The following is a 24720-nucleotide window of genomic DNA, read 5'->3' on the forward strand; positions in this document are numbered from 1 at the left end:
CCTTAGCTTCCTCTCAAGTGCTGGGTTTAGACATATGTCACATGTGATTTTGTATTGGTCACCATCAAAATGTTCTAGGTGGTTCAAAAATATAGGTACACTTCATGTCTGTGTGAGAAGTCTCTCATAAACATATGTTAGCTAAAAGTGTATAAAATCAGATGCAGAATCAAAAGTAAACAATCTTTGGACTAATCCTTTGTTAGGATGTCAAAGCTGCTGAGCCTTCGTCTAGAATTGTTCCAGTTACTTCTCGTGCTGTTCATCGAAGGCAATGGATGCATCTGTCATTTATCATTTGTGTGCTAGCAAAAATAGTATCACAGAGAATCATGAAGGCTAATCAGTGTTCATGGGCTATACATTGTTCAATCTGATTCAAATTCAGTAATGATTCTTTTACTTAGACCCCACACAGGCTCTGATTAAGAAAATCCCATCTCTATCCACCTTTAATACAAACCATGACAAGCAGGACTCAGATGCAGCTGCGACCTAACAAACAGTTTTGTGTACCCAAGCATCCCTTTTAGTGAAAAGTTGTATATGGAGGTGACAAATGTATGGGCATGCTCTTTTCTTTGTGTGTGTGTGAGATCAGATGTTAACATTTCATGGAGGCCAAAAGTCAAAATTTTGGCTAGACTGGCTCTTCCTTGAGCAGCCAGGATCCACCTGTCTGTACCCTCCAACTCCCCAAAGTTCCACACCTGGCCTTTACATGGGTTCCTGGAATCCACACTCAAGTCTTCGTGCCTGAGCAGCTCACAGCAAGTGCTACCCCCACTAAGCCCACCTCCCCCGTCTACATGTGCTGGCTTGCACTAGAGCACAGACTTCCAACAGCATACCTTCACAGCGCCATTCTCATGTATGGTGATGCAGTTATCAGCATCTTCTGAGAGCTGGTACAAGGCCTGAGCTGTAGCTCGATGCACGTTGGTGTCATTCGATTTTAGGTAACGCACTAATGGAGCCACTGCTTTGTGCTCACCAAAGGCCACTCTATTTCTTCCCCACATACAGCAGCGGGAGATAGCTTCGGCCAGGTGGCGCCTCAGCTTGTCGTTATTCTGCACAAGGGGAAGAAACGAGTGTTCACCACAGTGATTCTGGGAGGCTGGGCTCATGCCTATTGCCTACTGAGATGCCAGGGAGTCAGCAGAAGCGCTCAGGGGCTATTTAGGAAATATCTTGAAGGAGCTAGAATTTGTATTTTCTTTTTTAAAAATATTCTTGTTTTTGGTAAAGTGTATTCATGATGTAGCACTGAATGACCTTGAACTCACTCTGTAGACCAGACTGGTCTCTAACTCAGAGATCTACCTGCCTCTGCCCCTTAAATGGTAGGTTTACAGGGCCTGGAATTACTTCTATGAGCTGAATGTAAACCGTGCTATCACAGATGAGACAGATCTCCAACATCGGTCATTTGTTCCAGGAAGCATGATTGCCCAAAACCTAACAAATAGGGGCCAAATAGGGGCCAATGAGATGACCAGTAGGTAAATGGTCTTGCCACTGAGACTGATGACTTGAGTTCCATCCTGGACCCTCATGGGGAAAATTGTTGTATGACCTCCATGCACGCATCATGCTGTGTGCATGCATGTGCGTATGCACACACACACACACACACGCACACGCACGCGCATATGCACGCACACACACTCATACAATGTAAAAAACCTTATAAGTTATTGTTACTTATTAATAAAATATTTCTAGAATATTGGATATTCTTCAAGAACTAATTCATTTGATTGGGACAAGTGGATTAACTCTACTTTTTCAACCTATGTGTATGTGTGTGGCACACATGCATGTTTGCATTTACATAGGTACACCTGTGTGAATGGGATACAGGTGTCCCTGGAGGCCAGAGGTTGACTATGGGTGGTTGTCTTTGATCACTTTCAACTCTATAAATTGAGGTGGGGTCTTTTGAACCCAGGTCTTGCTTATTCAGCTATTCTAGCTAGCCACTTTGCCATGTGATCCCTCATCTCTGCTTCCTATGCTCTGGAATCACAGGCAGGCCAACATATACACTTGACATGTATGTGGGTGCTGCAGCTCTGAAATCTACTTTTCATACTTGAGTGGCAACTGCTTTTACCTGTAGAGACCTCAAATCTCACCTTAATTTCTTAATGGGAGAAGACGGAAAAGCACATACAGTGGCATCCACTGGACTGTCTGCTGCCCTTTCTCTATTTTCCTTACGCAAACCAGACTTTTGGCTTAGAATTACCTCCTATAGGAACAGCATAACTGAATGTGATGTGGTTTTCCATTGTCCTGTTCTCTTGACGCAGAGAGCTTGTTACCCTCTGAGTCTGACAGATCCTCTTAGAAATGCTGGTGTCCTACAGTGTTTGCATTTCTGTTTTGTCCTGCTGCTGCCAACTGTTATTACAGCTCTGCCCAGATACCTCTGGGCATGGTGAAGTCATCGTCTGAAGGCCCTGCTCTAGTTGTCACAGTTTTAAATAAACAGTATAGTACTGCTAATGTCGTCCAGCTCAGAACTGTCACTGTCCAGGCTTCTAAGCTAGGAAAGGAACAATTCAACTTCTAATGACAGTGGCAAGGAAGATGACAGCTAACACATAATAGCACTTACATTTGCCACAGCTTTGCTTGCCAACAACAAATAATAAAAAGCCTTTATTTAACAAAGACCTTGCATATCAATATTCTGTTTGTAAAATATACCTTTGTGTCCATCAGTCTTAGGGAAACTTAAGAGTTGAAGACAATCTTACACTTCACAAGCAATGGACATGAAACTTCAATTCAGATCTCTGGAGTTCACGTTCCTTGCTTTTTTGTCTATTGTGATTTGAGATACCCCATGAAAACAAGGCATTACTTACTGTGTTGGCAAGTTTGGACAGCAGAGGAACAACTCCATGGTCTGTAATAACAGCTAAGTTTTCTTGGTCTTTTGCTATGTTGGTGATAGCGGCACAGACACTTGCCAGGACTTCTTCATTATCTGACTTCAATAAATTGACAACAAGTTCTAAACCACCAACGAAGGAACGAACCATTTCTCCAGCATCCTGAGTAAAAGAGAAACACCTTCTCTTAGGCTAGTTTACAAAAGGTAGAAATAATAATAAGGCTATTAGGTATATTTTAAGATAAAAGAAACATTTAGTATATTTCTGTATTTTCAAATTCTATGTATATATAGTATGTTTATGTATGTAATATTGAATATGTTCCCAACAGGTATACACAGATTGGTTTGAATATTTACCATAGGAGCTCCTGAGAAGGTAGCAAAATACAGTTGGTTTTTAATATCTGCAGGCAGTTATATAGTTACTACAAGCATTGAAGTAGGCAATAGTGTACCACTGCTCTTTGGAGGAAACACAGAGTTAGGTTCTGACCAGCTCTGGGGACAATATTTTTGCCAACTGATCAATATATAATATTATTGTTATGTTTCAGTTTGAGCACTCGTTATTTTATATATTAAGCAATCACATTTATTTATTCATTCATTCATTCATTCATTCATTCATTTGGGGGTATGCTTGCCACAGCACACTAGTAGTCAGAGGACAGCTTGCAGGATTCGGTTCTCTCTTTATTTCCAGAGGATCTGACTTAGGGGTGAGACTTCGTTGCAGTGCCTTTACCAGCTGAGTCATCATGCTGGTATGTACATGTATATTTTCAACTCATTAACATTAACACCATGACCAACAGCACTATAACTCATGTATAGAAGCTTGTCAAACACATATTTACTCTGAAAAGTACATCAAAGCCTTCTTGTGCTTAAGAACCATAGGCAATTCTTCAGCGCAATGCCTGGGGACCATTTAGCAGTGAAATAATGAACACAAAGCACAAAAATATGAAAAATGTGGCTCCACGTGGACTCCCAAATGGCCCCACATTTCCAGTATGAGCTGAAACAAAAATGCTGAGTGGCCTGTGTGACCTGTTCAGCTTCAGCCAACAGCACACAGCCAAAGATCTGGACTCTTTACCTTTCTGCACGTCTCCAAGAATGGCCGCGAAAAGGCCTCAAGAGTGAGCTGGGATTACAAAAAGGCTTCTATCAACAATCATGAATGAGCATGTTGATACACACACTGTGTGCCATTGTGTTGGGCACATCTGGTGGGGAAACCAAATGTGCACTGAGAAAAGACATGATTCCGGGCAGACATAGTGGTTCAAGCCTGTAATGATAGCCTGGGACTGAGGCAGGAGGACTGTGAATCTGATGAAAGCCTGGACTGCAGGACCCTGCCTCCACAAGGGGGCAATAGGAAAGGTAAGGGAAATACAGTGAATAGCACACCACCGGACAGGTGGGTAGGGCGGAGACATGCTAGGGACTGATATAAATAGCGGGATATAACATCTTTAGGAGACACTGCCTGAACTGTATGTAAATGTGCTAGCCTGACTAAGCCTTACCACGATCCTGCACAGTAGGTATGATTATTGATTATTTCAAGTTTGGATCTTTCAAACTGATTTAAAAATTTAAAACTCGTTTACAGATGTTGAACCTTATAAACTAGATTATATCCCAAGCAAAGGCAAGATGCCACGTGAGCTTTATCAATCATCAATTTGATTTCCACATTCCCACACCTCCTAAGTTCTTCCATGGTGCACCTGATGTGGGAGAAAATTCAAGCTCCAAAACTCAGTTACTAAGACATTCTTTGCAGCCTGTTCTTCATCTATAGCTTCGACCTGATCACTTCTAATATCTGACACAAGCACTATTCCACTGGCTTCTGCTGAAAACTGAGGTAAGAGGCTCCTAAAACACATCATCCAAAGCACAGACCACTACAGGTAGTGAATGGCTTCCTTGTTTCTCTTTTATCTTGAACTTTATCTTCTAGGTGGGCAGATCATTCATTATTCACTAGCCTTGCCAGTGTCTAGCAGTTAGTGCTTGTTCAAATCATGGTCTTTCCCATTGCAAGCCTGTAGGGGGCATAGGTGCCTTTGTGCTCCTAAACACACACTAGGAGAACCTGGAATGTTTAGCACACAGGGTTGTACCTTCAAAGGAAGGAATACAAAATGCAGAAGACTGGAGAGGATGTGCTTTCTGGTCTGGTGACCTTTGCACTGTCCGAGTGGCAGGAGATTTTCCAGCACCCAATTCTTCCTCACACCTTTATCATACATTTCTTTTTCTCAGTTTCTAGAACCTACCTTTACAGACTTTACAAAGTTTCAACATAGTAACATCTGACCTGTATTTAGCTTACTTTGTTCCTCAGAGAGACTTATGTCTGCTCTGTTGTGCTCATTGGTTTGAGTTGATAATCACCACAGTAATCTTCATCAAATTGTGCTGTGTGTAAATATGCCTAAAATAAACTACTTGGAGCCAGACTTCTGAAGTTTGAACCAACACTGGCTACTAAGTTGGTTGAGCAGAACTGCCTTCTTGCTCCCAGGACTCCGCGGGATGTGAAGGTCTCAGGGACCTCTAAATGAGCCCAGTTGCATAATAAACCAACTAATCTCCTAGTAGAAGGTGAAGCCGGTACAGAAAGTCAGATCTACCCAAGCACAAGGGGCAAGCGAGAGTCAGCAGGCAATGCAGCCTTCTCCCATTGCTATGGGAACAGATGGGATCAATATGGCAGCCTAGAACTCAATGCCAAATGTAAGCATCCTTTCTGATAGCTGGAACATGAGTCTAATGTGCCCATAAAATCATTTTTGAGTTGTTCCACTTTCATAAATTCTACAATAAAAGTTTTATTATAATACAAAAGAAACCATATTTACAACTTTGGTCTACATTGTCACTCTCTTAAAAGTTTGAGCACTAAGATGTTATCAAACCTGGAAATTATATTTAAAAATTCAATAACAACCAAATATGCAACACCATTCTGTTCCATTGTTCTCTCAAAAAACAAAACAAAAGAAAAAACTAGCAAATCTCACTTCTCTTAAAAATGAGCAACATAAGGTTGGGAGATGGCTCAATGGCTCACTTAGCTTGCAAATATTGAGTATATGATGCTGTGTCCCCAGACCACATAAAAGGCGGGAGACCTCAGTCTATAATCCTAGCATTGTGAGGGCAGACTCACATGATCCCAGAGCAAGCTTACTAACTAGACCAGCAGACAGTAGAATTAGTGTAAGTTCCATGTGAAATTCTTCTTCCATACGCACATTGTAGGACAACTGAGAAAGACACATGACATCAACTTCAGGCCTCACACACACATGCATACATATACCCATGCATTCATACTACATGTACATATAAATGAAAAAAATGATCTATAGGAAAAAAACTGAAATCATTTTCATTAAGAGTTAAGAATAACAAAGTCAGATGGAATGAGGAAAAAATTATGTGTTTGCAGACAATAAGCATACACAGAAGCCAGACTTACAATCTGTAAGTGCAATGTAACATTGTTATTTTACTTACTGTTATTAGTAATATTCTGACAACATTGGGGATAGAACACAGGAGCTTGTGCATGCTAGATATGCACTTTATCACTGAGCTATATTCTAGACCCTAGTCATATTAAAGGAACTGAATGAAAATCATAAAAATCATAAAAGAAAATTAGATTCATAACAGTTCTTATATCCTGTGATTATCAAACAAAACTAGTTTTAAATAGAAATGAAATATCTAAAATTAGGAAGGAAAGAAAGACTCATTTTGGAAACCAGACTGACCCAGTAGGAAAACAAAAAGGAATAAAGACTTTGTTCTCTAAGTAGAAGATGTAACTACAAAATAACCCAAGAATGCACAGAGATAACAGCACATACACAAAGAGTCCCAGAGAAGAAGAGCAAAGCAGTAGAAAAGGAACTTAAAGTATAAATTGAGAGAATTCCCTCCTGAAGTAAGTAAAACCCAAGAGTACATTGAAATAAAATACTTGAGACAACTTACCCAGAATGAGCTACACATAAAAGACACATCTTTGTCTAGATGATGGACTTAAGTAGAAAAAGAAAAATCCCGGTCAGCAGTAGAAGTATTATTATTAGACTGTTGATAGAGGAAAGGAGATAACACAGTTGAGACAATCAAATGGGTTCTAATAATCAAGCCACTTTACAAAACATAAAATGCCATAAATGTAAAGCCTCTTGGTGGTCTTGGGAGAAGTCCACTATGAGAACACATGTCAAATGTAAAGAAAGACTAGGTAGACATTGACAAATGGACTGGATTAGTTTTACATTATAGTTTTATGCACTGGTAGGCATGTTAACTGTGCACACTAACACGTAAGAGTGATGTAATAACACATGCATATAGTAAAAACCCATCAAGCCCAGGCTGTCTTTATTCACACACATACAACTCTTCAAAACCAATCTGACTTGATTTTTCTATATTCGGGTTAACATTTTCTAGCATCTGTATATAAGACAATATTTGATATTACTGTTCATGGCTTACTTCTTGATATAATGTCTTCCAGTTTCACTCATTCTGGTGCAAATGCCAAGCTTCATTCCTCTTTATGACTAAATAATATTCCATTGTGTATAGATACCACCCATCCATCTGTTAATAAACACTCATATAAGTGTCATATCTTAGGTGATATGAATGCTACTGTAATAAATGGCATATACAGGCATGTGTTTGGTATCCTGACTATATTTCCTCTAGATATAAATGTAAGTCCAGAGTTGGATTTATGAATTGGATAGGGGTTCTGATTTTATTGTTTTGAGGCACCTTCATGCAGGATTATATCTCTTTTCCATCACAGAACACACACACACACACACACACACACACACACACACACACACACCATTCAAAAGCATTTCCCCTAGCTACCCACACAGCACTGGGAAAGGAGCTTCTATAATCTGAGGGTGACTCTAGACTGGTCTAAGCCTGTCATGGATGATCAAGACACTTGCCCACTATTTGTTTAAGGGTCCAAACATCACCAGTGAGCTATGAGATGATGTCAGTTGAGTCTCTTGGAAAGTTTTTTCCTACTGCTTACTAAAGGTGTTATCATAACTGACCACACCAAGAAAGGTAGAATAAAAAGAGGGAAGGACTCTGGTCCTCATGCTGATGTGGAGCTGTTGAGTCTGATAACCCTAAAACAAATCCCACACACGATTTGACATTTGCAGCAGAAGTGTTTGCAGCCTTGTGCTCATTATGTTGCAGTGATTTTTCTTACACATCTCTACCTAAGACCAGAGATACCCAGGTAAGTAGGGTAAAACATGTCTAATCCTAGCATTTGGGAAGCAAAGGAGAAGGAGCCTAAGTATGAGGCCACCCTGAGTCATATAGTGAGACCCTGTTTTTGGAACAATAAAAAAAAAAAAACAAAGAGAAAAGGGAACAGAGGACCCGTTCATCTTTGCTGTCTTCCTTGGGAAATATGGCTCTGTCTATCACATTCAATAAATGTTTGGTGGATTTTCTTTTAAAGATCGAGTGAAGTACAACTTCCAAATACTTCAGCACCGAACTGGAGATGAGGCCCAGTGGCAGAGCTCTTGTCTAGCATGTTCAAAGGGTCAAAGTTCAATCACAAGTGCTGCCAAGAGTAATAACTAAACAGGTAGCTAGATGATTGATAGGTACATAGATATCCATAGTCACAACACCAAAAAGAAAGAATGTGAGGTCTCTAGGCTGGAATTTAAATTGGTAAGTTCAGGTTAAGGAGTCCAACTGGGACTCAGTCTTGTTCCTCTGAAGCCAGCCTCCCAGAACTACCAGCTTCCCAGTTCTGCATCAGCTGAGGTGCTGGGGCTGTATTGGCAAAAATGTCGAAATGATCACATCTGTCTCTGATCCAAGAACTTCCTAAGGTGGATGGTATGAGACACAGGGAGCCAAAGTCTCAGCTGAGACCCACGTCCTGGTCCTCCCAGGTCTTAGGCAGTTTGCAGACCCCAGGACAATAAAAATGCCAGCCTTGAGTTCCCCTGGCTCCTGAAGAGTTGATTATTTGTAATGCAGGTGAGACTTCTTTCCTCTCTTTTCAGATTTAAAGATTTTTAAACATGTGACATCTGCTTCATGGAGTCTCTCTGGAAGGGGAGACAGTATATTTGAGGGTGGAAAAGACAGTTACTCTGCCAAAGCTGTCTTGCACTAATGCTGAAGGGCTGGGCAAGGCCACGGCATTTTCCACCTTCTCACATATCCTAGGAACTGCTCCACGCCAGTTTCACCACGGCGCAGTCCTGTTCTGCACAACTCAGACACTCATCTGTAATAGGAAAACCCTTAGTACTAAGGGTAATAAAAAACAATGACTGCCTAATTGTTTGCAGTTTACAAAGGATTTCCATGCACACGCATTTCCTTTGATTCTGACAAAATAGCCTAAGTGGAGATTAGAGCTTCACAGCATAGATGGGGTTCAAAAGTCAAGAGGAATAGGCAGTAACAAATCTACTTAGATGCAAAATCCTAGCCTAGTATGTTTTCAGTCTACACTGGGCAAGACCCTAAGCACTCAAGACTGTATTTATCACTTTGACTCTGGCTTAAGACATGCAGAAAGGCCCCTCACAGCGTAGGGGACTCATAACTCTAAAGGATGTGGAGTTCTGTGACCAAACAAAAGCAGCCAGTGGAAGACAGAAGGGAAACCCCCTCAGGGTGCTGTTAGCTGCTGAAGAAGTAGGAAAGGTGTCAAGTCCAGATTAAACAAGATCAAACAGAATCCACAAATGAGATGAAAATGTAAAGATAGCAAAAGTATGACATTTTGTTAGAATTTAGCCAGTAGGAAAATCTTAAGCTCTTATTTACTGGTGAATGCATAGAGCAGAAAGCTGTGGACTTCCGTAGAGTGCTTCATGCATGGGTATGAGAATCTGTCTCTCACCTCCAGCAAAAGGAGCAGGTAGTTTCTGCAGACGTGATATACTTGTAATATGACTTTAAAGCACACACAAGGCCAGGAGAATATGACTTAAGACAAAAATTTTGAATCAGACGAGCTATGTAAAGAAGTTGTAGGGTGTGTAGCATCATATTTGAAAATGATCTTTAAAAAGCACATTGCAAATAAAACTTTCAAAAACCCTCCATTCGCATTTGAATAGCATGCCAGAGAATCCAAAACTCAGCAGGCACATCCCACCCTAAAAGTGTAGTCGGTGACTTAAACCTTTTAAAAGAACTCCATAGAACCCATGTGAACTGGAGAACAGAGCATTATTTGTAGAGGGCTGTCACAATAAGACCCTTGTTCTATCCCAGTGGTTAACAAATCTCCCAGCCTAAAAGAATGACTTTTAAATTCAAATTTCCTTACACTTTCAAACACAGGTTTTCAGAAAACCAGAGTGTTATCTACCACCCTTTTCCTCGTGAACTGAAGGCAATGGAAATTAGATTCAGGAGAAGAAATGAGGCAAGCTTTATAATCCAGATTTACTGTAAAGGGAGTTTTAATCTAATTGGCTCTCAAGAAAAATAATATAAATTAATAGCTATAATCATCCCCTAACTCCTTAACCTAATTCAGGACAATCTGCTTAAACATTACAGAAAGTAGTGTTGTTTATTTCTTTTCCCACTTTGCGGTGTTCTGTGCTGACATTCCTTTGGGTGAATATGTCATTAATGAGGAGGTCTAAACTGTGAGGTGCTGTTGTATACCAGACGCTTTCAGAGTTAATGACACAACATTCTCCACCAGTGATGTATTGGAAAGGTGCTAAACAAACACACATCTTAAAATAGATGTGATTTATAAACTTAGTGTACATATATTTGCATATAGCTTATATATGCACATTTGTGTATATTTTAATGTTACTGTATATTTAAAACTTCAAACAAACACACATATTTCATAACACAGATTTAGAAAGAAGTGAATTCCTGTTTAAGTTCACATGCTTCTAAACAGAGCTGCATGAACCAGGCTAAGGACAGACACTACAAATGATAATCACAGAAGAAAGAATTGTTCCCATGAGATACAGAACCCCCAAAAGGGAACCCTCACTTTACAGAGTTGTCCAAGCTTTGCCTCTTGTGTCACACTTTTTACAAGTGTGTGGTCCACATACGCACTTGCTACAAAAGAGTCTATTAAACACATGACATGTGTAAGATGCATCGATTATATCAAACCTTCATCCGTGTGGATGCTTCCCCAATGTTTGAAGCCAGCTCTCCCATCTCCCTTGGATTCGTGTGTCTTTAACCAATTTCCATATTAAATTGTTTTCATAGGTCTCCTTTCCCAATCATCAAAGTTCCTCTTAAAACATACCCAGAGTTGTACATGGATTCCCAGATGTGGCCCAGCCAGAAGAGTATGCTGGGACTCTTATCTTCTGCGATCTAGATGCGGGACTTCTGCTGTGGATTGAGTAACTGAATGAGCAATTCCAGCAGTCAGGTTGCTGTGTTTGTGTTTCATTTTGAAGTCAGCTGAAATCCCTCCTTGCCTTTCATAAATCACCACATATTCACAACACCCTTATCTTGCACTGAAGGGATTTTAAACACCCTTTATAGTATTAATTAAGTTGAATAGTTTCCACAAAATTGATACAAGTGTTTAGATGTAGAGTTCACCTTGGTGAATTTATTTTTGTTTGGAACTCAGAAAAACTAAGGGAGGTGTCTGAACCTGTTAATGTAAGCAATGTATTCAATGATTCTTATTTTAGCAAATTCCTTGGAGAGGCAACAATAAAGTTGCCGTTTCTTTTTTTTTTTTTAACAAAACAAAACAATGATTCTCACGCTTTATGGCATATTAGCATCACTCTGGGAATTGTTAAAATTTCCTCAGCCCAATGTTATGATTTGGGTTCTAACAAGCATCTGAACTTGATCTCCCATGTGACAGTGGTGAGAGCACATTTAGGGATGATTATTTCATGAGGGGAGGGCTCCAAAGAGTGGGATTCAGTCCTGTTAGAAAGGCTCCTTGCCCTTCGGCATGTTGCCACATGTGCTATCTCAGAAACAGAGAGTGATCCTTACCAGACATGGTGTCAGTGCCTTGACCTTGACTGCCCCGAACCACAGGAAGCAAATATTTATTGTTTTGATTTCTGTCAGGTAAAGTTCAGCAGCAGAAATAGACCAAGATACCCAAGTTGTATCCAAAGCCAATTTGATCACAATGTATGGGCATGGGAGCTGACAACATAAGATTTACAGGTCATCCTAATGTTTATATGTACTGGATTGACCATTTGGGATACCTTTTAGGTCCATTATCACTAACCATATGACACTGAGCAAGCTACTTCTCCTCTCTAAACTGTAATGTCTTTAACTGTGAAGTTGAAGGTTGCTAAAGGGCGTGTGTATGTGAAAAGAGAAAGAAGAATCGAATACAACAAGGTATTTGATATATGGCTATAGGTGTTAAGTTATTTCAGTGTTATTTTTAGAGTATGTTTGTTACCAGTAGCTTGCATGATCAAAATAGCTAATAAAAAACTTGAAACTAACTTAATTGTATTTATTTACTCTTATAAAGTGTTCAAAGCAACAACGCAAATGGCAACATGCATTTTACCACATATTTAGAGCTGGTTTAAAACCTGAAGAGAAACTGACAAACACACACCTCTAAGTATTATTAGGCAATAATTTCATGTAAGCTTACACAATTGAGACCATTTTTATTCATATAATCCTTGGTGAATCAAAAATCTCAGGATTATCTGATACTATGTTTTATATTGTGAGATTCAAAACTAACAATTCCGCAGTCCCAGTGTTGCATAAAATCATCTGGAGTGATTTAAAAACTCAAGTGTTCAACTCTCAATCTCACTGATAGAGATAAATTATTTTTAAATCTATGAAAGTTACTTTAATATGTTCTGAGGATAATGCATCATCTCTCTGGATAATTATCAGAGTTACTGTTACTGCTTCCAATGTTGCAACACACCAGTGTCAAAATGATGAACTCAATTGCCTCTGTTGATTTGAAGAACAAATACATAAGACACACACCTGGAACACGACCATAAGGTCCTCTGAATGTGGGAGCCCACAGCAAGATCACCAGGAAAAGATGAACAAAAGCTGGCCAATGAAAACATAATGAACACTAGTTTCTATGTTAACACAAAAAATAATAAAAATTAGAAAAATCATGATTTTTTTCCAAAAACAATTTTCTCAAACTTAAAGGAAGACTTGTAACAAGGAGCCCTTACTCAAGAACTTTCAGCAAGAATAGTTGATTTTTGAAGCATTCTAAATTGTCCTGCTCCCAGCTCCTGCACTGGACCTTCAGCATCCTTTTAAGCATGTTGTTAAGGGAAACATGCAGCCTAGCAACCACAGAGGGACAGAAGAGGCCTTGAGCTCTATTCTAAGAGATGCAGGATGATTTGGATCTGGAAGGAAGCTGGCAAAATCCACAGAAGCAAACAAGAACCTGGAGAAAATACTAGGAAGGCTTTAGATATGGAACATTCATAAATGGCTTAGCAAGGTTCCAGCACCATCCCAGAAAGAGGAAAATATACCTCCATTTTCCTCTCAGTTCATCCTGAGGCTCTATGCAGGCAGAAGTGAAATATAATGTTGAGTGTGTGACATAGTGTGCCACAGTGGCTGTGGTCAAAGGGTGTGAGACACAAATGTGCAAGGCCACTGAGAAAGAGCTCTGCAAATAAATCAATGAATTAGTGTATCATATATAGGCCAACCAGACACCTGAGGGACCACACACTATCACAGAACTAGTAACTTGTAATACAGACAGAAATGAGACACACACACACACACACTCACACACACACTTGCACATATACTCACACACACATACAGGTAGAAAGGACAAAAATCTCTGAAAAGAGACGAATTTGATTTTCAGAGTCTTCAAATCATATTATTTAAAGTATTTTAAGTCAAAATTATGAGACGTCTAGAGCAGTGGTTCTCAAACTCCCTAATGCTGCAACCCTTTAATGCAACCCTCATGCTGTGAGGACCTCCAACCATAATATTTCATTGCTACTTCATTGCTGTAATTTTGCTACTGTTATGAAATGTAATGTAAATATCTGATATGTGATCCCAAAAGGGTCATGACCCACTGATCTAAAGAAAGTAGAGAGTGTACCCCAAGGAAAACAGCAGTTAGGAGAATCTGACTCTAAGGAAGCCTGTAAAATGTGAGAACTACTATAGAAAGATCTTAAATCAACTATTGTCAATATTTCTAAAGAAAATCTTACTCAAACAATTAAAGTTTGGCAATTATTTAAGGAAGGAAAGAATATCAATAAAAAGATTTAAATTTTAAGGGAGAATTAAAAAACTATCAGTTTTTAATAGCTGAACTCATTTAGTTTAGGTGAAAATTTAGTAACTGAAAGAAAAAGGGAAGGCTCAACTGAGCAACAAGAAGAAGCACTCAATAAGCAGACCAAGTTAGGTTTAAAGAGCCAGAGGAAAGGAACGAAGAGGATTGGACAGAATTTCAGAGACCTGGGATACTATCAAGTGCATCAGTATTTACATGTGACAGTTCTAGAAAGAAAGGGGCAGATGGAATGTTTGAAATATAATTCTCAAGCATATCTAAGTTATGTTAAAACCTTTCATCTATGCATCCAAGTAAATCAACAAATGTCACGTAAGATAGATTCAAGGAGATCTAAATTTAAACATATCATAGGCCAACTGTGGCAAGACAAAGAATCTTGAAAGATGCAGAACACAATGAACTCTCCCTTGGAAACATCATTAATATTCAGGGCCCAGGAAACATGGACAAACCATCAAGATGGTAGGTGAGGAAGATACAGGCTCACATTCTCACATAAAACAGTAAACACGTGTATAGAGTGGTTAAACAAGTCTGTCGGAGATCCGGGAACTAGTTCAGAAATCTACAGCAAACAAGCAATTGACAAACCAATAGAAAGCTTCTTTCAAAATATCGTACCCCCCCTTGCTCTACCCCTTCCCTGGCATAGCACATACCATCAGGAGACCACAGTCCAATTCCTAGGAAGCTGCAAGGGGCAGCATGAAAATAGTTTTCAACACTCTGGCTGTAGGCTGTCTAAGGGATTTCTCCCTCATTTGATTCAGAGCTCAAACAGAGCACTGTGGCCAAGCCAGAATCTCAGGAGGAAGGGGCTACAGAGAAGATACAGGGTGCATGGAAATTTGCTGAGACCTGGGTTTCACAGATATCTCATGGTAATACTATATAGGCAAATGGAGACAATAAAACATGCATGACTACAAGAAGAAGTTGGAATGAGGCTCTTCAGGAAATTGAGACATTTAAAAACAGTTAATTATATGTGATAAATATATGTACAGAGGTTTGGATCAAATGTATTCCCATAGAAGACCCAAGAAGCTTGACACTTTCTCTCTGGGAAATCCCAGTTTTCTACTAGTTGGTAATGTATTACATATTATCCAGTCCAGTCTATAAATACTTTTAGGGGTTCCTGTTTTGCAAATATTCAATTTTAAACAAACATATGACAATATACAAAGAAGCAGGAAGGCAAAAGCCAGCCAAAACTACAGAATAAATATCTAGAAAGCAATTCTAAAGAAACAAATGCATCAGACTTACTAGGTCAAGGTTTTCAAACTTAAGTATGCCTAAAGGAAAAATTACTAGAGGAAAACTTTTAGAAAATGTCAGCAAGGAAATAAAAGTTCTTCATATGAAAGGAACCAAACAGAAATTCTGAACCGAAAATATGATGTCTGAATGGAAAAATTCACCAGAGGAGTGTAACATAAGCTTAACAGACTGAGTGGAAGAATCAGAAAGTATAGACACACTTTGATTTATAATGTCTGAACTTCCAAGAGTACTACTCCAGCTTCTTGTGGGCACGCACGTTTTGTCATTTCCATTTGCCTGTGATACCTTGCCCTGGGATGCCTGAGAAACATGGTTACTGTGATTTCTGTGTTCCTCCCATTTTGACTCTGTGATTTCTGCCACCTGAGATCCTGATTTGGCTTGAAAAAACATGTGCCAAAGAAAAAAATAATGAATGCAAGAAAGTTACACTACAGAAGAATTCTTGGCTGAAATATTCCAAATATGAGGTAAAATATACAAACATCAAAGTCAAAGAAGCATCAACAAGATATATAATACTCAAAGGCAAGGGAAAGAAAATCAGTGAGTCATATACAAGTGACCTCAATATGAATGTCTCTACAGAAGCCTCCAGTAAAATGACAGGGGTGATACATTTAACATAATAAAGGGTAAATCTGTCAGCCAAAAATTCTATAAATGGTAAATAGTTCTAAAAGAATGCCAAAATTTAATATTACAAAAACAAAGGCAATTACCAGTAGACCTGCCATATAAGAGAGACTACATATGTAAGATTCTAGACACATGAAAATATCAAGATCTGCAGTAAAAGACAAGAGAAGAAAATTATAATTACAATTCTTTTAGCATTTTTTGTATTACTTCTATATTTTACAAGATTTGAAAACTAATGCAGAAAATATTATTGTCAACATGCACTCCTGGATATTTGTAACACCAGTGACATAAATTTTGTGAGAAGACAAATTACAGTTACATATCATAGAAATTAAGATACTATCAAGTTAACATAAGTTGTCACAGCTTTAAAATAGTATATGCAATTTCCATGGTGACTACAAAATATAAAATATGTACAAGAGAAATGAGAAAATCATCAAAATATGTCATTCTGAATAGTCTACTAATCACAAAGGACAGAAGTAATTAGGAAATAAGAGTTGAAAAGCTATAAAACACAGAGAAAAAAAGCAACAAAATAACAAAAATAGGTGTTTCCCTGTCAGTACTGACATTAAATAGAATTAACTCCCAATAAAGAATGCCAAAATGGAATAACAAAATAAGTCACACTCCTGCAATATTCTGCACACAAGACAGCCATTTGAGATGTAAGAGCATGCACAAGCTGAAAACAAAAGGCTAGAAAAAGATAGTTACGAAAACAGTAAACAAGAGAAAGAAGGGTAGATTCATTAATAGACCAAGCCAAAATTGTTGTGAAAGACAAAAAGAATATGGGGCTGAAGAGATTGTTTTCCAGAGGACCCAGGTTTGATTTCCAGCACCCACATGGTGGTTTACAAGCATCTGTAACTGCAGTTCCAAGGATACCCTCTTCTGATCTCCATATGCACCAGGTAAGCATGTAGTATGCAGACATACATGGAGGTAAAACAGCAATACACATAAGAATAAATACATTTTTGACAGGCTGAAGAATCAGTTTACTAAGATGTAATTAAGAGAAGCTTGTATTCAGTATTCAGCAAATACCAGAAGTCTGCCATCTAGGAAGCAAATATTGACTAACCTGAAGAGAGAAAAAGCCACCTCCAGATAGCAACAGCAGAGTATGTCAACATTGCACTTTTAATCACGGGTAGAACCAAAATGACCACAAAAAAGAAACAGGACTTGAATCTGTGTCAGTGGTACAACAAACATTGCACACAGAAGCAGGATACACAATACATGTTCTCCAAATAGGACACATTAGGATACTGAGCAAGTCTTTAAAATGTTTAAAGCTTGAATTCATATTAAGGATCTTTTTAAATAATGTGGAATAAATGAAGATATCTACTGCTGAAACAAACTGGAAAATTCATAATTATGTAGAAATTAACGATGCATTTGTAACTAATAAAGAAGACATCAGAAGGAAAATAGAAAGAGAACAACAAAATCAAGAGCAAGCTATTAAAAAGATTAATAAATTAAAATCCATGAGTTTTACTAAGAAAAATCATGAGTTAGATTGATGAGTAAAATCAGTAATGAATGAAGGGATATTGAGACAATTTTATAGAAATGAAAAGGATAACCTGAGACTATTATGAGCAATTACATGCCAACAAATAGAACATAGCATACCTATTCAAAATGGACAGATTCCCAGGAAGACACAACCTATAGAGACTTACCTTGACAAAAGATGGAATAAATAATGACTGATGAGACTGGAAAAGCGTTTTAAAAGTTTCCAAATGAAAAGGGTACAAAGCCATATGGCTTTGTGGGTGAGCTATGTAAGATGTTTAAAGAATTAAGATCAACTCTTCTTAAATTCTTTCAAAGGATTAAGAGGGAAGGAATATCACCAAGATCACTGTATAAGGTTAGCACTCTAGTAGCAGAGCCAAAATTCTAAAATACAAACAATCCCATCCAACAGGCCAACATCTCTTATGAATACAGATGTAAAAATTGGCAATGAAGTTCTAACACACAAAATTGAAGAGTGTGTAAAAAGTGGTACACCACAACAAAGCGAGATTTATTCCTAGATCAACAGGATGGTTAAACAAAGGAGAATGAATATTTGGAATCTATCAACAAACACAAATACAGTATGCACATATCACCCTCGCAACTGATGCCCAAAACAAAAATAAAAGCATCTGTCAAAGTCAATGCTCTAACATGACTAACAGAGCCAAAGTCTAGGTAGACTAGATGGAGAAGAAACAATCCCAAATTAAGAAAAGCCCTCTAGGAAGAACCCTGCAGTTCACATTTGTCAATGATGAGAAACTTCCCCTGAGGTCAGGAACAAGAAACGGATACCCACTTTCATCAGGATACCCGCTTTCCTCAGTTCCATCCAACTCATAACAATGAGGACATACTCATAACAATGAGGTAAGAAAGCAAATCTAAAGTACACAGATTAGAGGGAAGGAGATAAGATCTCACCCACAGAGCTGAGGACCAATGAAGAGCTGCTAGGACCTACAACTGACTGAGCCAAGTGACAGGGCAAAGAAGCATTACAGCAGTTAGCCGCCATTCCATGCAGCAGGAGAATTCATTAACAGGAGCAGTCAACCATCTCACTTGAAAATCAGGAAAACATTTCTGTTTATGACAATATCAAAAAGAATAAAACTTAGTAGAGGAAAGCAAGTAAGTCCCGTGTTTATGGCCTAGAAGACAACGTTAACATGTCAATTATACGTAAAGTGATCTACAGACTCAGTATAATCCCATCAAAATCCTAATACACTGCCTGGGCAGTGGGTACAGTGCTTGCCACACAATAGTAAGGACCTGAGGTCAACTCCTCAGAACCCATGTGTGATGGTTTGAATAAAAATGGTCCCCATAGGCTCATATATTTGAATTCTTAGTTACCAGAGAGTGGCACTATTTGAAAGAATTAAAAGGATTAGGAGGTGTGGCCTTGTTGAAGGAAGTATGTCAATGGGGAAGGGCTTTGAGGTTTCTCTCTGCCTGTGGATCAGGATGTAGCTCTCAGCTAGGACACAAGCTCCTGTCTCATGCTGCCGTGCTCCCTGCCATGATGATGATATACTAAACCTCTGAAACTGTAAGAGAGCCTCTGGCCAAATGTTTTCTTTTATAAGAGGTGCCTTGCTCATGGTATGTGTTTACAGCAATAGAAGAGTGACTAAGACATCATATATATCTGGGTGTGGTAACACACATCTGTAATCTCAGTGACCATGAGGTGAGATGGGAGGCAAAATCAGGAGAAGCCACAGAAGCTTGTGGGCTAGCCAGCCAAGCATAGGAAACAGCCATGCCTTGCCATGAACATGCATGTGCATACATAACGTGCCCATATCATGGATATACACAAAATTAAGATAATTGTTTTATTTTATTTTAATTTCCAGTTTAAATTTAAATAAGAAACAAGGTTGCTTTACAAGTCAGTTCCAGGTCCCTCTCCCTTTCCCTCCCCTCCTCCCGTGCCCTCCCCCCAACCCCCCCCCCGTTATCCCCTCATTCCCCCAGGGAGGGTGAGGCCCTCCATGGGGGTGTCCATAGTCTGTCATTTCATATAGGGCAGGGCCTAGACCCTTCCCCAAGAGTTCAGGGTGAGAGTGCACCTCACATTGTTCTATGGGAGTCCAAAGTCCGTGTGTATACTTGGGATGGGTACTGATCTGCTGCCCAAGGCTCAATAGATTCCCTAGGCCTCCTCACTGACACCCAGATTCAGGGGGTCTTGATCAGTCCCATGCTGGATTCCCAGGCTGATGCCTGGGATTCAAGAGTTAACCTTTGTCTGGTCAGCTGTTTCTGGGGGTTAAACCAGCCCAGTCTTAATCCCTTTGATCATCAGTCCTCCCTCTCTGTTACTGGCTTTCTTGAGTTCAGATCAGTACTTAACCAAGGGAGTCTGCCTCTTCTTCGATCAGCCACTAAATGAAGTTTCTGTTTCCCAGACTCTCTGGCCATAGGATTGTAGGCTGGCATTTCCCAGATCTATGTCTAAAATCCATATATGAGAGAGTACATGCCATGTTTCTCTTTTTGTGACTGGGTTACCTCACTGAAGATGGTTTCTTCTAGTGTCATCCATTTGCCTGCGAATCTCATGATTCCATTACTTTTTTCTGCTGAATAGTACTCCATTGTGTAGATGTACCACATTTTCTCTATCGACTCTTCGGGTGAGGGACATCTAGGTTGCTTCCAAGTTCTGGCTATTACAAATAAAGCTGCTATGAACATAGTGGAACAGACATCTTTGTTGTATGAATGGGCATCTTTTGGATATATGCCTAAGAGTGGAGTTGCTGGGTCTTGTGGTAGGTTTATTCCCATTTTTCTGAGGAATCTCCATACTGATTTCCAAAGTGGCTGAACCAGTTGGCACTCCCACCAGCAATGGAGGAGTGTCCCCCTTTCACCACATCCTCTCCAGCATAAATTGTCATTGGTGTTTTTGATTTTAGCCATTCTGACAGGAGTGAGATGGTATCTCAGAGTTGTTCTGATTTGCATTTCCCAGATGGCTAAGGATGTTGAGCACTTTCTCAAGTGCCTCTCAGCCATTGAACGAATTGGTACAGGAGACAGCTTCCTGAACATAACACCAGTAGCACAGCCAGTGAGATCAACAATTAATAAATGGGACCTACTGAAACTGAGAAGCTTCTGTAAGGCAAAGGACACAGTCAGCAAGACAAAAAGGCAGCCCACAGAATGGCAAAAAATATTCACTAATACCACATCTGACAGAGGGTTGATCTCCAAAATTTACAAAGAACTCAAGAAGCAAGTCTCCAAAACATCCAAGGACCCAATTAAAAAGTGGGCTGCAGAACTAAATAGAGAGTTTTCAATAGAGGAGTCTAAGATAATTGTTTTTGAGATAGATAAGTATATCTTAAAATTTATATGCAATATTGCCGGGCGGTGGTGGCGCATGCCTTTAATCCTAGCACTCGGGAGGCACAGGCAGGCGGATCTCTGTGAGTTCGAGGCCAGGCTGGACCGAAAGCCTCCAAAACAATACAGAGAAACCCTGTCTTGTAAAAAACTAAAAAAAAATTATATGCAATCTTATGGGAAGCTGAACAAACCTAAACAATCTTGAAAAGGGGAAAAATTAAGATTACCTTTCCCCCCACATCAAACTGATTAACCCCTCACTTATACTGCCTAGTGGAAGAATGTTCCCTCTACTTTTCAAAATACACTGATGTTTTAAAATATATAGAATAGCCAGTACATGTTTTTTTTCAAGTCCCACAGATGTTTGAAGAGGCACATGGAATTCAAATCTAAAAAGAGAGAAAAGAATGGAGAGGAGCATTTTAAGAGATAAAGGGGACCCAGAGAGACGACTCCGTAGTAGCAGTGCTTGCTATGCAAGTATGAGAACCTGGTTTGAAACCCCAGCACCCACATATGCCTCACATGCTTGCATTGGGGACACAGACAAGCAAATACTGAGCTTTTTCTACCCTGCCATCCTAGTGAGCTGCAAGTTCTGTGAGAGACGCCATCATTTTGTGGGCAATAAATAAAGACATCTAAGTTCAAATGCATTCATACCATCTTGTGAGCCTATATACACAAACGCCCACATGCATACACTATACCCACACACCACACATGTACCATAGCTAAAAATAGCTAAGTAATCATCAAATAAATAGATAAATAAATAAATAAATAAATAAATAAATAATGACCTAGAGGCTGGAGATGTGGCTCAGAAGTAAATCACACACCTAATATACATAAGATCTGAGTTCAAGGTCCAGAACAGTAGAATAATGTTAATAATACTACTCTCTTCATACAAATTTGGAGAGGAAACACATAGGGGAGCAAAAGGAAACAAAGATGAGAGTGTTTTCTTATCAGAAATGATGGAAGGGTAGAGTAAGTTCACAGATACTAAAATAAGGGTAGCCCCAATCATGGGCAACACACTCCATATAAATTTTGTAACAGGATCCTCTATCAGGGATAGGAAGGTCAGACTTCTGAGAGACTGGAGATGCCCAGGGAGCAGCAGGAGTAAGCTCACTTGAGATTATTCATCACACTCTAGTCACAGTGATCCATTTCAGACTGATGGTCCTGAGTGTGATTGCATGATTCTCTCTAGCTACATGCAACATGGAGGAGTGTCTCCAGGACTGAGATTTTTCCAGGCATGGGCAATGGACAGTAAGAAGGTAAATGGAGTGGAGGTATGCAGAATGGAGTCAATGCAATGATATGTCATAGAATCTAAGGCACCCAAGGAGGGAAATGAATGAAAATAGAACGAGAACAATGGCCAAGGGGACAAGACTCAGCAGTCATCCCACTGCTGAGGTCAAGTAAAGCACAGGGGACCTGGGCACTTGTCAGATGTCTGTGACAGAGCATCTTGACATACATAGTTTCTGATAGCGACAAACACCATGTGAAATCTTGGTCATTTGGGACTGGGTTGGGCAGGACAATAAGATCAATGTTATAGATATAATGGTTAATTTAATTAAAAAACCACCAAGTATGCTTTCATAATTACAGGGTAATGGTTTTGTGAGTTTGAAATGGTGGGCACACTACTTTGCATATATTTGTATATACAGTACCCATCAGGAATTGGTTATTTGTGTAGACTTGACTTTTTTTTTTTTTTTTTGGTTTTTCGACACAGGGTTTCCTCTGTATTATTTTGGAGTTTGTCCTGGAACTTGCTCTATAGACCAGGCTGGCCTTGAACTCACAGAGATCTGCCTGCCTCTGCCTTCCATGTACTGGGATTAAAGGGGTGCACCACCAACACTGGCCAGACTTGACTTTTTGTTGTGACAATTCCTCTCCTTGATAGACTCCCAAGCCCATCCTCCAGAGAAGCAAGATGTGAGGCAATAAGCCATGGGCCTTGTGGTGATACACAGATTAGTAGAAATGGGTTAATTTAAGTTGTAAGAGCTACTCACTAAAAGCCTGAGCCATTGGTGCAACATTTTATGATTAATATTAAGCCTCTGAGTGGTTATTTGGGTACTGGTGGGTGGAAGAGAAACGTCCAATTACAGCCATGCTCTCAAGATGGCCTTTTCAAATGTTTAACTCAGACTGCATATTAATGTTGGATGACAGGATTTTTAACACCCATACTTATTATTTGCTATCATGTCCCCACCTGAAAATCTGTTATACACACACACACACACACACGAGAGAGAGAGAGAGAGAGAGAGAGAGAGAGAGAGAGAGAGAGAGAGAGAGAGAGAGAGAGAGAGAGAGAGAGAAGGATTTTAGAAGCGGCGGGTCAGAAAAGGAACATGCTTAGAAGTATTTTCTAAGCTAAAACGCATTCAGAGCCCCAGACATGTGGGACATCACAAGCATAAAGCTACACAACAGAGGCTTGGCCGTTTTTTAATGAGGCCAATTCTTGATAGCTGTGCATTCTGTGGGCTAAGCTTGGCCATGTCGAAGCTCCTAGCTGTGTTTATGTAAAGAGGTGGACTCAATAGGAAATGAAACCCTCCACAGGCCTTCTTCAGGCCCTCCCTGGCCCCCTGAGTGGCCATGGCTCATTGGGCATCTGAAGTTAAACAGAGTGATGTCACATTCCTGTCCTGTTTGGTCAGCTGTGTTCTGTCACACCTGCGGTCAGGAAGCTGGCTCCTTTGACACTTGGGGCTCAGCATTCCTGACTAAAATTGCCCAAGCATGTCTTCTAGCCTTACAGAAATTAACTTCTCCTTAGGGGAGCAAACTCAACAGTCTCTCATTGGCTCTTGGAGTGGAGTCACTCCTTATGTGAGTGGAATTGAAAAGACTGGAGATGTTTTCCCTCCAAGATCAATATCCAAAGCCAGACAGAATCTTCTAAACAAGTGGGAGAATCAGGTTTAAGAAAGCTGTGAGAGCAAATGACCTCATGCACACGCTCCAGGAAAACATTGAGTTTCCTTCCTGATTCTGTACCTGGCTTCTGTATGGTTTATTCGGAAATAAACATAGCTGTTTCCTATATAACGCATGCAGATTTGGCTATCATAAACTAGAATTACACAACTCACACTTTTATAGCGCTTCTTGTGAAAAGTAAATGTATCTAAATTCTCATCCTTTCTCAATGAAAACTTGTAAAACTCATTGATGGAAAGAAACTGAATTAAGAAAGCTACTTTAAACATTGCCTAGTGAAATATTTAAAAGGCAACTGTTTAGAAAGAAACACAGTTCTTATAAATATTGTCCAAAGGCGTTAAGGGATTGTGAGTGAAGACACATTTCTATATTCCTTCGTGGCCTCCTGTTACTTTTCAATAGTGTGCTCTGCACATGGACACAGAGCATCAGCTGCAGAACATTGCATCTAAGAACTAAGAACTGGATTCATGTGGTCTTCCAGGCTCAGGGGCTGCTGGCTTTACATTCCAACTTCATAACACCGAACACCTGT

General features: G+C 39.6%; 1 protein-coding gene across 1 annotated transcript in view; it reads right to left on the reverse strand.

The window, feature by feature from the left end:
- Positions 1–851: 851 nt before the first annotated feature.
- The window catches only part of LOC121143721 (outer dynein arm-docking complex subunit 2-like), a gene marked incomplete at its 3' end in the record, with an annotated part of 35418 nt that continues 11549 nt past the window's right edge, over positions 852–24720 (reverse strand). Inside the window, exons 3-4 of the mRNA XM_040756188.1 lie at positions 2880–3068; positions 852–1073 (exon numbers count right to left, since the gene is read on the reverse strand). Of these exons, the coding sequence (XP_040612122.1) occupies positions 852–1073; positions 2880–3068 (411 nt within the window). The remainder of the gene's footprint in view (positions 1074–2879; positions 3069–24720) is intronic.

The sequence above is a fragment of the Mesocricetus auratus genome, unplaced genomic scaffold (genome assembly GCF_017639785.1).
Source record: "Mesocricetus auratus isolate SY011 unplaced genomic scaffold, BCM_Maur_2.0 Super-Scaffold_100013, whole genome shotgun sequence".
NCBI classification, from domain to species: Eukaryota; Metazoa; Chordata; class Mammalia; order Rodentia; family Cricetidae; genus Mesocricetus; species Mesocricetus auratus.